Here is a 12,156-nt window from a genome sequence, read left to right as displayed (position 1 = left end):
GTTGTTTTGTATCAGGCACAGGTCGCTTTTATATTCATGTGAACGAGCACAATCTGCGTTACACGCTTGGTATATATCTAGCTCTCTACATTGTACACTCTTTTTTGATAGCAAACCATACACTCGAGTCTCCCGATATGAAGCCATCCAAACCTTTTGCGCCCACCTAATTGCAAGCTTGCAAACATGCCAACAGAGCGAAATCAAAGACAGAACGTAGATGGGAGAGACAAAAACAGAGAAGTAAAAGAAGCAGTCCGGATACAAGTACACCGCTGAATCCAATCACCGATTTCCCTTAGCTCCCGCCGGCGCATCCACCCTCCTCCTCCTAAACGACTGCCCCATAGCATCCTTGACCATCGGATCCGCCCGAATCGTATTCTGCACCAACCACTCCGCAATCTTTCCCCTCACAGTCTTCAGCATCTCCTCATCCCCCTTGAACGGCGACAGCTCCACGTCCAACAACCTCCCCGAGAGCTCATCGACCTCGTTAGCCAGCGCAGTGACGCGGTCGATCTGCGCGTGAACGGCCTTGTCGGAGTCGCCAGGAGTCTTAGAGGGAAACGCGAGGGGCCCGATCTGCGAGAGGGCGATGTAGAAGGTGACGCAGAGTCTGCGGGCCAACGCGACGAGTTGGAACTGTAGCAGGGGCGGGTGGCTGAAGAGCGGGGACTCGAGGACGGGGTTGAGGAGGGAGAGGAGGGTGGAGGATGGTCGGGTGGTGATGTGAAGTTCGAAGGCGGCCATGGCGACGAGGAAGAACCAGCGCCAATAGCGCGCGAAGTCGAGATACCCGAAAAATCCGAGGACGTACTGGACGACGGCGTAGATTACGTAGTGAGGGACCACGCCCATGATCGTGCCCCTAAAGGCATATTCGTACCTTGAGGCGCAATCCTTCCATTCTATGACGGCGGGCCCGAAGCGTTCGTAGGCGAAGCGACTCGCCTCGTTGAGAAGCGTATCAGCAGCGATCTTGAGACGGATGAATTCCGAGCCGTCGGAGGTGGTGCCTTGGGCTGCTTTATCCGGGTGATGCACGGCGGCGAGGCGGCGGAATCGGGATTTGATCTCGCGGTCGGAGGCGGTGGGGGGCAGGCCGAGGTAGGTGTAGAAGTTGCCTTGGCGCCGGAGCTCCCAGGAGGCTTCGTAGATGGTGTAGAGGAGGTAGAGGGAGATGACGAGGATTTGGATGGTGCGGCGGTCGCGGGCGAAGCGGGGGTGGCCGGGTTGGGGTTTGGGGTCGCCGGCGCGGATGGTGAGAGAGTACCAGATGGATTGGGTCCAGCCTGCGACGAGCTGGGGGAGAAGGGTGGGTTAGAGATGTTGTTTTGGGAGAGAACGGGAAGGGGATTCGGGGACTTACTGATGGGAGGAACCACCAACCGATGAGGGAGAGCATCTTTCGTGGTTTGAAAGAGTGGACGGCGACGGATATGGGGGGACGGCGTAGTCTTATTGTAACAACATGGGGATTGAGGGTGATGTGTAAGCGTCGAGGTTAGGATCAAGGCGGATTGTGTCGAGAATTCGAGTTAAAGAATGAGGCAGCCGTGATTGAAGGGTACAATAGTTGGTACTTCTGAGCTTGAGGATGTTTGATGTCAGCCTCGGGCGCTAAATTTAACAAGTGTCAATTACAGGGGTCAATCGATAGGCGGCTCCGCTGGACCCCTGTACAATTGTACTTATTCTCTTGCGGGCGGTTTAATTGTTAAGCCTCTATGATTATCAACAGCATCAATCAGTGCATTCGACCTCGTCCGGTTGATTCGAGAAAGCCCACAGACGGGTTTCTCGTCGCTCCTCACTTCTCAACAATGTCACTTTTAAGTTTACCTCCCGAGATTTTAACACAAATATTTGATCACATCGACTCGTCTTTTTTCCGCGAGAATTTAGCCCATCTCACAGTCTCCAAGCTCTGGTTTGAATTCGCTCGCCCAACGTTCTTGAAGAACATCACACTTTCTGCTGAGAACCTGCGAGTTTTGGTCTCCTCCGGGGCTACGAAGGAGCCATCTCCGCTTCAGGACAGCTTGGAAGCCCTATTCCTAAAGATAAGGGGAGATCAAGTCCGTATCTCACGTTTCTACCAAGAATACCGCTATCGCCAGGGATCCAATGCTTCGAACGCTCCTCCCGCTCCAGACGAGTTTCACGGAGACAATGCGCTCGAGACCTGGCTAAAAGACCTAGACACCAACCTCGCGCAGCTTGCAATCATGGCTCAGAAATCTCGCAGGTTGCGCGTCTTGCGTATACAGGCCTGGGGCTATCCCGCCCCTGCGCCTCTTCCTAGTTATGACGGCTACTATTACCTCTCACTACCCACGATGCGCGCCTTACTCTCAGTGGAGAACCTGAGCGTTCTCGTGCTCGACCTATCCACCAACTTTTTGATTTCATCAAGAGGGCGTGGGGGGGATGCGGGTGGTCATATTTGCACCGCCATCGGGACCCTTCTTGGGACTCTTAGAACCCTTCACGTACGCATGCGCAGCATTTGCCCCGATGTCCTGAAACCCCGAGATCCTAATGGCAGCCTACGCGTGAGTACGGTGGTTGTCAACTTGAGTCTTGATTTGAATTTAGGAGGGATAACTTCGGCGTCTCACTCGAGACAATGCGGTCCTTTGAGTTGGGGATTTCTTCAGCTGAAGGCAGACATGCGGGAACAGGCGGAAGCTCTCGCGGCGCGGATGGCTTCCCCGAAGACCGTGAGGATCCTGACTCATTCATATCCGAACTTTCGGAGGCAGTCGCTGGATGTGTTGACGGGGAAGACCATGATACTAGAAGGCGATGTGGCGTGGGATGAAGATGGTGAGACCGTCGAGGAGTACTCGGGGCGGCCGGAATCCGACTTCTCAGATGATGACTCTTCCTTTTTCGATGATTAATGTTACGACTTAGATCCGACGAGATTGGAGACTGTGGACTTGGCGAAGGGACCGACGCGTGGTATGTAATCAATCAACGCCAAGCGTTCTTGACTCGTTTTCGAGTTCACGGATGTATATGAGTTCTATGAGAGTTCCGCTGTCACGGAAGAGTAGGCGCTTCCTGGTGAGGTCAAGGCGGAGTCGGTTATCAAATCGTCATATAACATACACAACAGAACAGGTAGTGAATATAGCTTACGATCCATTAGATCTGCTGCTTTCTCTTCCTACGGGTGTGTCTTTTGTGACCTGTGTTGTCAATGGCCCTCCTTAATGCGTATCAACTAATGAAGTGCAGGAAAAGGTGGGTGCTGTTCACGATAAGGCCCCTGCAAAACGATGAAGCTCTTGGATATGCTCAGATTATGATTTTTCTTTATCAATGTGCTGGAACTAGCCGCTGATTCTACCATATCAGTGCTCCCAGGCGGTGTGGCAGTCATAACAGCAAGGCGAGCTGTGTTGTCTGCAGTCGAGACAGCCAAGACGCTGTATAAGAACACTGGCCGTGATAACCTCTTTAGCCAGGAGGCAGAATCCATGTGGACATTTTGGAAAGATCAAGTTGTCAAATGCCTTTTAAACATTTGTTCGCATCGAGGACGCGTCTGCTGAAGGCGGCGGCTTCAGGGATGGGGGGGAAGGCCAATCGCGGTGTCAGATTAAAGGCTTACAGGCCGAAGGGCGGGATCGCATATTATGTCGAGCCTTGGTACAGCTGGGAATAGACCAGCCTGATTACAACAGTGACAAGGACAATAGAATGGAAGGGGAGGAGGATAAGGCTTACCAGGATTATAAGGCAAAGAACAACATTGAGTACACATAGACTAGCAACCCAGAAAAGAGGGACACTGATTCCTAGCCGACACCGACAGAACGGATAGGCAGACGAGTACCACTAGCAACTACAGAAACGGCCGCAGACACAACCTACGTTCCTTGAAGGGAGTCGGATCGGATCCGTTTGATGATGGCAGAACCATAGGAAGAGTAACAACAAGGTCCCAGTCCCTTCACGTGAAGTCCTGAGATTTGGCCTTATGTATACACCTGTTGGCCCTTTAAATTTTAAGAGAGGTAATGATAAAAAGCAACAATAATCATAACCAGCAAACTTCTATTAAACCAGACCGGATACCACTGCAGCTGAATGACTCAGAGGGAAAAACAGAAGTTGGCGGGGGGTTTAAGATGAGGAATCAGGGACTGACGGGCTAATCCTGTTAAGCACCACTTGAGCGGCACCCCATCTCAGGTTCCATATCTCATTGTGGTCTGCGCCCCTGACGATTGTGCTACGATACTTAATGGGTCCATCCTCATGCTGCAAATCCCAACATTGATCAAACCACAGCGTACCCTTAGTACCTCCATCTCCAACCATGAAGTCGTTCTCCGCGAAAAAGACGTCGATACTCAATCTCCTTCCGGCGGTGCGTAGAGCCTGCTCTAAACGCGGCACGAGAGTGTCGTAATCTCCCCAGTCGCCCCAAACACCCTCATTCTTTTGCATGAATAGCACTGCATCGTCCGAGATGCCTTTTGTACTCTCGGTGTATATGTGGTTTATGATATCTTGCAAGAGCTCCTCTTCAAATCTGATGCCATCATTGTCTTCTCCATCTCTGACATCGCTTGCAGACTCCGGTCTTGGGGGGGCAAGTTTGTGAATGACGGGTTGGCTAAAACCGACCGAGGCGGCAACGGCAGGACTAATATAATTGTTTATCAGACTCACAAACTTGTCGGTGTGGTCAATTATGCTAGCAGGCAGCAACTGAGCCATTCGCATAGTTGCTGAGCTTGTATGCGAAGGGAGGATCCAGGGTGCACCGATGGCAAGGTACGGTCTCTCTGGATGAAGAATCTCAGGGTAGTTTAGTACGAAGTCGAGAGCGTAGATTGTGCCGCCGCTATGGCTGGCGACAGAGACGTGTTCAATTTCAAGGTGTCTGAGCAGCGCTATGTTCACCTCTGGTCCAAGTCACCACACTATTAGTTCCCAGGGTGTAATACGAAGCATCCGAGGTATTATATCTTGAATGCTAACTTGGGTAGCGTAGGCTAACCTGGGAAAGCTCACCACGCCAAAAGCTCATGCGAATTTTCTGATCAACCACATCAGTACCCCCAATGCCCGGTCTGTCGGGGCTGATAATGCGAATCTTGTGCTTCCTTGCGATATCATCCTTCGCGATGTGGAGCAAGCGCGATCCCATCATTGGCGCAAAGAATAAAAGCACGTTTTCTTGCTCGGGATGAGTCTTGTTTCGATAGCCGAAGTCGGCATATTTGACCTTAAACGGGCTGACGCGACCCTTGGCTGGATCTGCGGGTAGTTCAAAGGTCTGATTAAATCGTGGGTCGTCGATATAGTTAGGCCGAGCTGTCATAGTGCAATACACGTAATAAGACCTGGACTTAAAAACGTCAAGTAGGGTGTTACCTAGCGGAACAGACGAGCAGGTTAAGAAACTCAGATATAATCTATCGAGGTAAAGTTAGGTGATTCGACGACATTTCGTCGATGTAGATATATCTACTTCGTATTCGCGTATAGCGTGCGTGAAAAGATATATTGTCCAGATCAGGGTAAAGGCTGACTAATCCGCCTTCTTGGCAGTGGGCGCCAAAAGCGAATTCCAAGTTAACTGCGCTGGGCATTCCTGTTTCTTTTTATGTGTGATGTTGCGGTCAGGCCGTCTCAGCATTAAGAAATATTAACTTCCTTGACAACTACAAGTACTCCGGGTTTCTTAGAATTGACTCTTTCTGGCAAACAACAAGCTTAAATAATAAGCTCATTCGCGAATACTAAGAACAACCAGGCGGACGCATTCGCACTTGAGGTTGTTTATCCTGGTGAAGGGGCTAGCTAATTGGATACACTGCTGATGGTCGAAGTGGATAAGTTTGGTACCATCTTCCATCTGCTAACTGCGGATGGACAATTTCCCATGAGGTAGCCGGAAGCTTCTGCTTGACACGAAAATGGCGAGAGACTATAAGATTAGAGAGAATGTACGGTCTCAATAAATATATAGTCTTCTTCTTAAAATAGAGTGGTCCTTCCTTAAAGATATGTATGAAGGATAGAATTGAAGAGAAGCAATACACATTCAGGGTTGCCATGGCATCAGACTGTTCCAGAGATCATACATTAGTCCCATTTCAGCGACGCCTTGTATTAGGTGCCGCTTTGAGAGGTTTACCTTACAAGGCCCCGTTTTGGGACTTCCTTACAATTCATTTAAATTGATTAGAGTAACCATTCCGAAACTTTCTCACCTATTTAGATTGAACATTCTCACATTTCCCAGAACCTTGTTTTTAGAAGCCTATAAGTATTATATATCCATAACTACCTCCGATATAACTAGTTCTCGTGTCAGCATACTGAGACGGGGAAAAAGGTGACTGCAGTGTAATTAGTGCAGTTCTCTCATGGGCCGCAAGGGCAGGGCGGAAGAACTTTCTTCCTTTACAAGGATAGGGGCATATTCTTTTCTTTCCTTCCCTTCTTCCAGGAGAAATTCCAGAAGTTCTTCATCATCAAGTTATCAAGTTCAAGTCATGTTCTTCAGCAGTTATTTTAGTCCTTCTTCTAATTGACTTCCTTTCAGTCAGTTATCATAGTTCTCGTCTGGCCCTATTTCCGGACAGTTCTTCTATTGTTTTGTGTGTGGAAGTGTCCTCTATTTGACTCTTCCACCACCTCATGACTTCCCCCTATTTGGAAGCCTTCTTCTTTTCTGATACGGCTCTATTCCCGTTGATCAACCATTCCGACGTTCCATTTCCATTCCTGCAGGCGGAATTGCAGCAGCTTCTTGCAGGAACCATTCTTGACCATTTGACCACTTCCTTCTTCTTTCCTTCTTCTTCTTCTTCTTTTCTCATTTCTTGTGGTGTGCGGGCAGGCTGCACTGCTCCGTCTCAATACTATCTAGGCTGTTTAACTATATTATGATAATTCCCATTATAACCTATAACTTAGAACAGTCTTATAGTTCTTAACTCCTACTTATAACATAAGATAATGCTGCACTCTCTTAGGCAGTTGCTGATCTTTTTGTAAACTTCGTTTCCCTTGTGCTTGTGAACTTTTACTTTAAGCTCCATCAGGTAAGACAAACCCACCTGCACATCGTCAAAAACAGCCCTGTAACCGAAGATATTCAGGCGTTACTTAGGATTCGGGTTCAGCCTACACCCGACAAGAGTCTCCTAAGTGATGTTCCGGCAACGCTTAGCGAACTGAATCTGCTCCTTAGTCCAGAAGCTTCTTTCTCCTGGCTAGGAGTGATTGTATCTGATAAGTGAAGTATGTATCGATTGCCATTCTGGTCCCAGACGTAGAGGAATATTTTCTGTGTGTCTAGTGTATTTGTATTGAAATCTGCCTTGACTATGGGAGCCTCCTTGTGGTGGAAGAATCCCTCTGGGGCGTTTGATGTTTTCAGGTCAAGATGAACCTTAATGGCTGAAAGCTTCTCGCTACGTCTGGTTTTTGTGTGGAATATGAGTCCACCCTAGAAATAGGATGGAGGATTGGTGTTGTAGTATGTGATAGGGGTCTTTTTATATAGCTTACGGGTACCATCTTCGCCGAGCCTCTAGAGTACAGTCTGGGGATCTGCATCGCATATGGCCCACTGCAGGTTGGTTTCGATGTATTTGCCCAACGGGTAGAGCGCAAATAGAGCGAAGGTAATGATTAGATTGCGCTGCATGGCTGTTACCGCTAGGAAGACTTTAAACTCCGAGAATCGAGAGCGAAAACTTCGTAATAAGACTATTAGTATACCGTCCTTAAGAGCTTAGCCCCAAAACACCTAAATCAGCTTAACCAGTCCGCCCAACCTGTTGGATGCACTCGACGCCTGGAGGCGATGAGATGGTTAACTCCAGTCCAGACCAAATGGCCAGGTAGATTGATAGGATGCAGGAAAAGGTCGGTGGCTAGTGCGCCCCCACGTAAATTAGTATGAAGGATGAAAACTCCATGCGAGGAACGCAGGGCAATACACACATGTCCTGGAAATTTGATCTATACGTAATATATCATGTCAGGGTCGAGCAATAGCTGCGATTCCCTTAAGGAGCTAGCGCCAGAGTCTTCGAGCACGCGACCAATTCCTGATTGTGGAGATCCTAATGACCACCATGTGTGAGTCTCAAGCGACATGTATTAGAAGAGAACCTTCCGCTCACTATCCTTCCCTTGAAGGGCTGCTCTCCGTCCTTAAACGGCTTTCTTTTGCAATACTAGTGAATGAGTGCTAAGGGCTTAATGGTCCCTTTTCCTTGGTTTATTCTACGCTTTGACGCTGTCTCATGCGGTGCGTGGCGGCGCTCTAGAACTAGCATTCTAAGAGAATCGAGACGAGAAATTTTGGCCGAGCTGGGTTTTACAGTAATCCGTACGAGGAAGAATTGGAATCATTGCTATCGACAGAAAAAAGAGCAGCGCCTGAATCCTCCGGAAAGCTAGTGTTTGGAGCTTTTGCTATTGCGGAGATACCTTGAATCGTGCCTCTAGGAAAGTACACTAGTATCTCCAAGATATAAAGGGTGGTGAATGTTAAAAATACAACATACCTCGGTATTATTAGTCGGTTGTATCAAAATACATCGATATTACGCCTCAATCTCCAAGGGAATGAATTTTGGACAAAGCATCTTTGTATTATGACCGACACTCACTCGTTGAGAATTGGAAGGGCTCTTGTAGTTGAGGAGTGCTTCCAGGTCGTACGGCAAACCAATCGCTTCGTCAACATCAATTACACACGCCATGGGTGATCCGGGGACAAATCTATATCACATCCCTGTCGGCAGTTCCCAAGAGCCGACACCAGGGGCCATCTTTAATCGCAGGTGGCTGACAGGCCATTAGAGAAACACCTTCCTCCAGCGTGGCATGAGGTGACGGCATGCAGTGTTGAGAGGGAGCCATTCTTCAACTAGGCGGCATCAGTGGCGCCCCAAGCGATGCTGGCGATGCCACCAGCTCTGCAGACAGAATTCTTGACGTCGGCACCGTGGGTAAATTAATAGTACCACTTGGTAAGGCTTGTAGTCTAGTCTCCGGTCCTGGTCGTAGTGCCGTCGTTCGCCATTGTTCCTTCATAAAGTGCGCCAACCAATACGGCACCGGCCACTTGGTAGTTTCAGCTGATGTCCATGAGGCGGGACGAGAACCAGGTCATCGGCGATACATTAGTTTGCTGTATCGACTCTCGGAGTACAGAGCACTGATGGGGCATTTATTTACACGGGTTTGACGCCTAGGGCTGAAAGACACCCCTCTTTTGCGGCTGAACCTGGGAGTCCGATCAGAGAGGCCAAGGAGATGTGAGGTGTAACGGCATCACTGGATGAAATCACACAGAGCTGATCAGGTGACATAGAAAATGGCGCAAACATCGGGATGCCGTCCCCGGTGCCGTAGCCAGAGCCTCGGAAATACTGCAACTAGTTGTGACGACCCAGGGCGGCTCATGGTTGCAAAGCACAGTCAGTCGATACGGGATTGTGTGAATCAGTACGGAGTAGCCGTGCCTTTTGCTTACTTCGAGCACGGGTGGCGTCGAGTCGAGTTCGCCACTTCCGCATTCACCTCATTAGAGCCGCTGTAGTAAGAGAGTTAACAATGAAGCTAGAATAAGACCCGGTAGTTAAATAGGGTACTGTGCTTCATCAGTGACGTGATGCATCACTCTTCAAACACTGGGGACAGGTAATATATTCCGCTGGTATATACTTCGAACTGAGTATGGTGTGTTCCGTTGGTACAGAGTATTCTAGACTAGATCAGTCCAGATGCTCCATCTGACTCCTACCAAGTCAGAATGGCAGCAATCGCAAGCCATACAAGCACAGACTTGCACGACAAACTGGTTGCGTCGCTCTCATCTTCTCCTCCCTTGCCACCACCCCCATTGCTACTACCTCCTTTGTCGCTATCGATATCGTCAACCTCAGGATCGTAGACCTCGCCCTGCTCCTGTGCCCGGAGGCAGCTCAACTTTGCAAAGCCAGGCTCAACCTCAGCCGTAGGGTCCTCGTTGAACCGCCCGAAGAGCGTTAGAATCGGGCGGTAGCTGTGCGTGACGGTCCGCCACCTCTGCTTCTCCTCCCTCGGTCCGTCCCTGCCATCCAGTGACCATCCATCGCTAAAGGTGGTCGACCCGTTGAGGTACTGGATCGGGACGCCCCATCCTACCACTCTGTTAGTATCTCAGCCGCGCAAGAGCATCACGGGTTCGGTGCTTGACTGACTGTCGCGCAGAACTGACAAGCTCTGCATATATCCGCTCCCGCACGCAGAGGGCACCTCGATGCCGAGGCAGCGGTGGCGGACGCCCCACGAGGGGCCCTCATCCGGCCTTATTTCGTAGGCCAGGCGAGCCGCCTTCTCGAGGCCGGTGATGCAGGCATCGTTGACCCAGGGCGCGCAAGAGCCATCGGGCGTCGCCGACTTGTTGTCGGGGTTGTTGCTGATAGAGGCATTGCCAGAGGCCGGCAAGTACCAGATCCAAGCGCAGAAGAGCCAGTCGGGATGGGCGTCGACAACTGGACGGCCGCCGTCAGAAGCGTTGGCGCTGGGCACATAGAGCGACCCCGGCGCGACGATTCGGACGTCCTCGCCGATGACTCGGCGCTTGCCCTCGGCCTCGAGGTCCGCCGGCAGGCGTGAGAGGTCGACGCCGGTTAATTTGATAGTCCAGCCGTCGAGCGACGCACCGGGCCACGGCTCAGACACGTTGAAGCCCGGAAGCGAGACGGTCCCGGTGGCATTGGAGCGCGCGACGGCATCCTGCCAGGCCGGCGTGTGCACCGAGATGTTCAGCACCGCCGAGGTCTCGCCATAGCCGCCGACTTCGAGAGCGGCAGAGATGCCGCTGAGTAGAGCGAAAGTGAGCGCTTTAGAAGCCATCGTGAGTAAGCCGGGCTGGAACCGGAGGGTTTAGCAGTCGAGGGCTGGTTTGGGGCCTCATGGTTGATCATGGGCTTGTTTATAGAGGACAAGGATCCATCGTTAGGTCATGTGATGGAGTAGTTCGTCGCCCATTCCTTCACGACTCAGCCTCAGCTCGATGGAGTTGCCAAGAGAGATCGCCGGCGAATAAAGAGCACACGTGATACTTAAAAAAAATTTGTCTCCTGGTCCATTACGTCGAAGAGAAAGACGGGCTCATTCGCCGGCACATAGTCGAGGCCTTGTCAGTCATAAAGTTCTCCGCATCCTCGCCCGTTAAGCTGCCGCCGAATACGGTCCCGCTTTGGACGGATCGATGGCACAGCTTTCCCGCCATTTGTTGGACTCCATGGACGTTTGTCCTCCGGTACATCCTAGCCATCACCGCCTCGTGGTGCCCGCCGGATTTATTCGATTTTCAAGACCCCCAAATCGTGCTGGCCCTCCTCGATCTAGTCTTGCTGATGCTGCATCTCGGGGCGGACGTCAAAACGGAGTTTATCCTGCGCTATGACGCGAGCATTCTCCTCACCAAGCTTCTGAGTTCTATTCACTTTAACGCCCAGCTCTACGCAAGTGGCTACGAACTTTACCGCGAGGAAATTTTGAGAAAGTGTGACGACGTTCAGGGCTGTCTTACATTGGGGCAGCCACGGGAGGAGGTGCACGAATCTCCGGGACAAGTTCGTCAGCCGTCAGAAGTACCCGACTTGATTGTCCCTTACCGTCAACCGTTCGCTCCTCAGTCGGAGGAGGTGTCGACATGGTTGTGGGTCAAATCTTGGATGCCGTGGATAGGATCGGGCTAGGATTATGGTGCTAGTAGAGGGTTCGCTGAAAGGTGACAAGCTAGGCATTTATACAACAAAGGCATGTCCACGATACTGGAGTCAACATAGTGTATTGCCCATCACTATCCTTCAAGTAAGTTCAGACCCTCCCGCCCACCGCTTAACATACTTCTACAACCAGAGACAGGGCGAAAACAGAGATATAATGACCATGCATCCACATGACCCGGATTGGCTGACGGCAAGCTGGGTGATGAAGACGGCTCTGACACAAATCATCATCGAGGATAGAATCCGAGGCCCATTTCCCCTGTGCCATCTCGACCTGCATTTTGGCAATATGCTTTTCGACGACGAGTACAATCTAACGGGAGTTGTTGATTGGAGCAGTGCTCAGGCTGCCCCTCTCGAGCAGCTGTCAGCCTGC

At 50.7% G+C, this 12,156-nt stretch overlaps 3 protein-coding genes and 1 pseudogene across 3 annotated transcripts; 1 reads left to right on the top strand and 3 right to left on the bottom strand.

Annotated features, from left to right (window-relative positions):
• Positions 1-285: 285 nt before the first annotated feature.
• On the bottom strand, positions 286-1,408 carry SAPIO_CDS2643 (uncharacterized protein; the record flags this gene model as incomplete). The annotated part of the gene is made up of 2 exons (XM_016785611.1): positions 286-1,305; positions 1,373-1,408. 2 exons carry the CDS (start codon positions 1,406-1,408, stop codon positions 286-288), a joined length of 1,056 nt encoding a protein of 351 aa, XP_016644987.1.
• A 418-nt stretch (positions 1,409-1,826) lies between these two features.
• SAPIO_CDS2642 lies at positions 1,827-2,909 on the top strand (annotated as a pseudogene; the record flags this gene model as incomplete).
• Positions 2,910-4,140: 1,231 nt separating this feature from the next.
• SAPIO_CDS2641 (Uncharacterized protein) lies at positions 4,141-5,347 on the bottom strand (the record flags this gene model as incomplete). Its single annotated transcript, XM_016785610.1, has 2 exons — positions 4,141-4,928; positions 5,038-5,347. The coding sequence occupies 2 exons, from the start codon at positions 5,345-5,347 to the stop codon at positions 4,141-4,143; spliced, it is 1,098 nt and encodes a 365-aa protein (XP_016644986.1).
• Positions 5,348-9,795: 4,448 nt separating this feature from the next.
• Positions 9,796-10,896, bottom strand: SAPIO_CDS2640 (uncharacterized protein; the record flags this gene model as incomplete). Its single annotated transcript, XM_016785609.1, has 2 exons — positions 9,796-10,178; positions 10,239-10,896. The coding sequence occupies 2 exons, from the start codon at positions 10,894-10,896 to the stop codon at positions 9,796-9,798; spliced, it is 1,041 nt and encodes a 346-aa protein (XP_016644985.1).
• Positions 10,897-12,156: the final 1,260 nt, after the last annotated feature.

The sequence above is a fragment of the Scedosporium apiospermum genome (genome assembly GCF_000732125.1).
Source record: "Scedosporium apiospermum strain IHEM 14462 chromosome Unknown SEQ_SAPIO_0086, whole genome shotgun sequence".
NCBI lineage: Eukaryota > Fungi > Ascomycota > Sordariomycetes > Microascales > Microascaceae > Scedosporium > Scedosporium apiospermum.
Note: the sequence above shows the minus strand (reverse complement) of the source record. Positions and strands in the feature narration are given on the sequence as shown.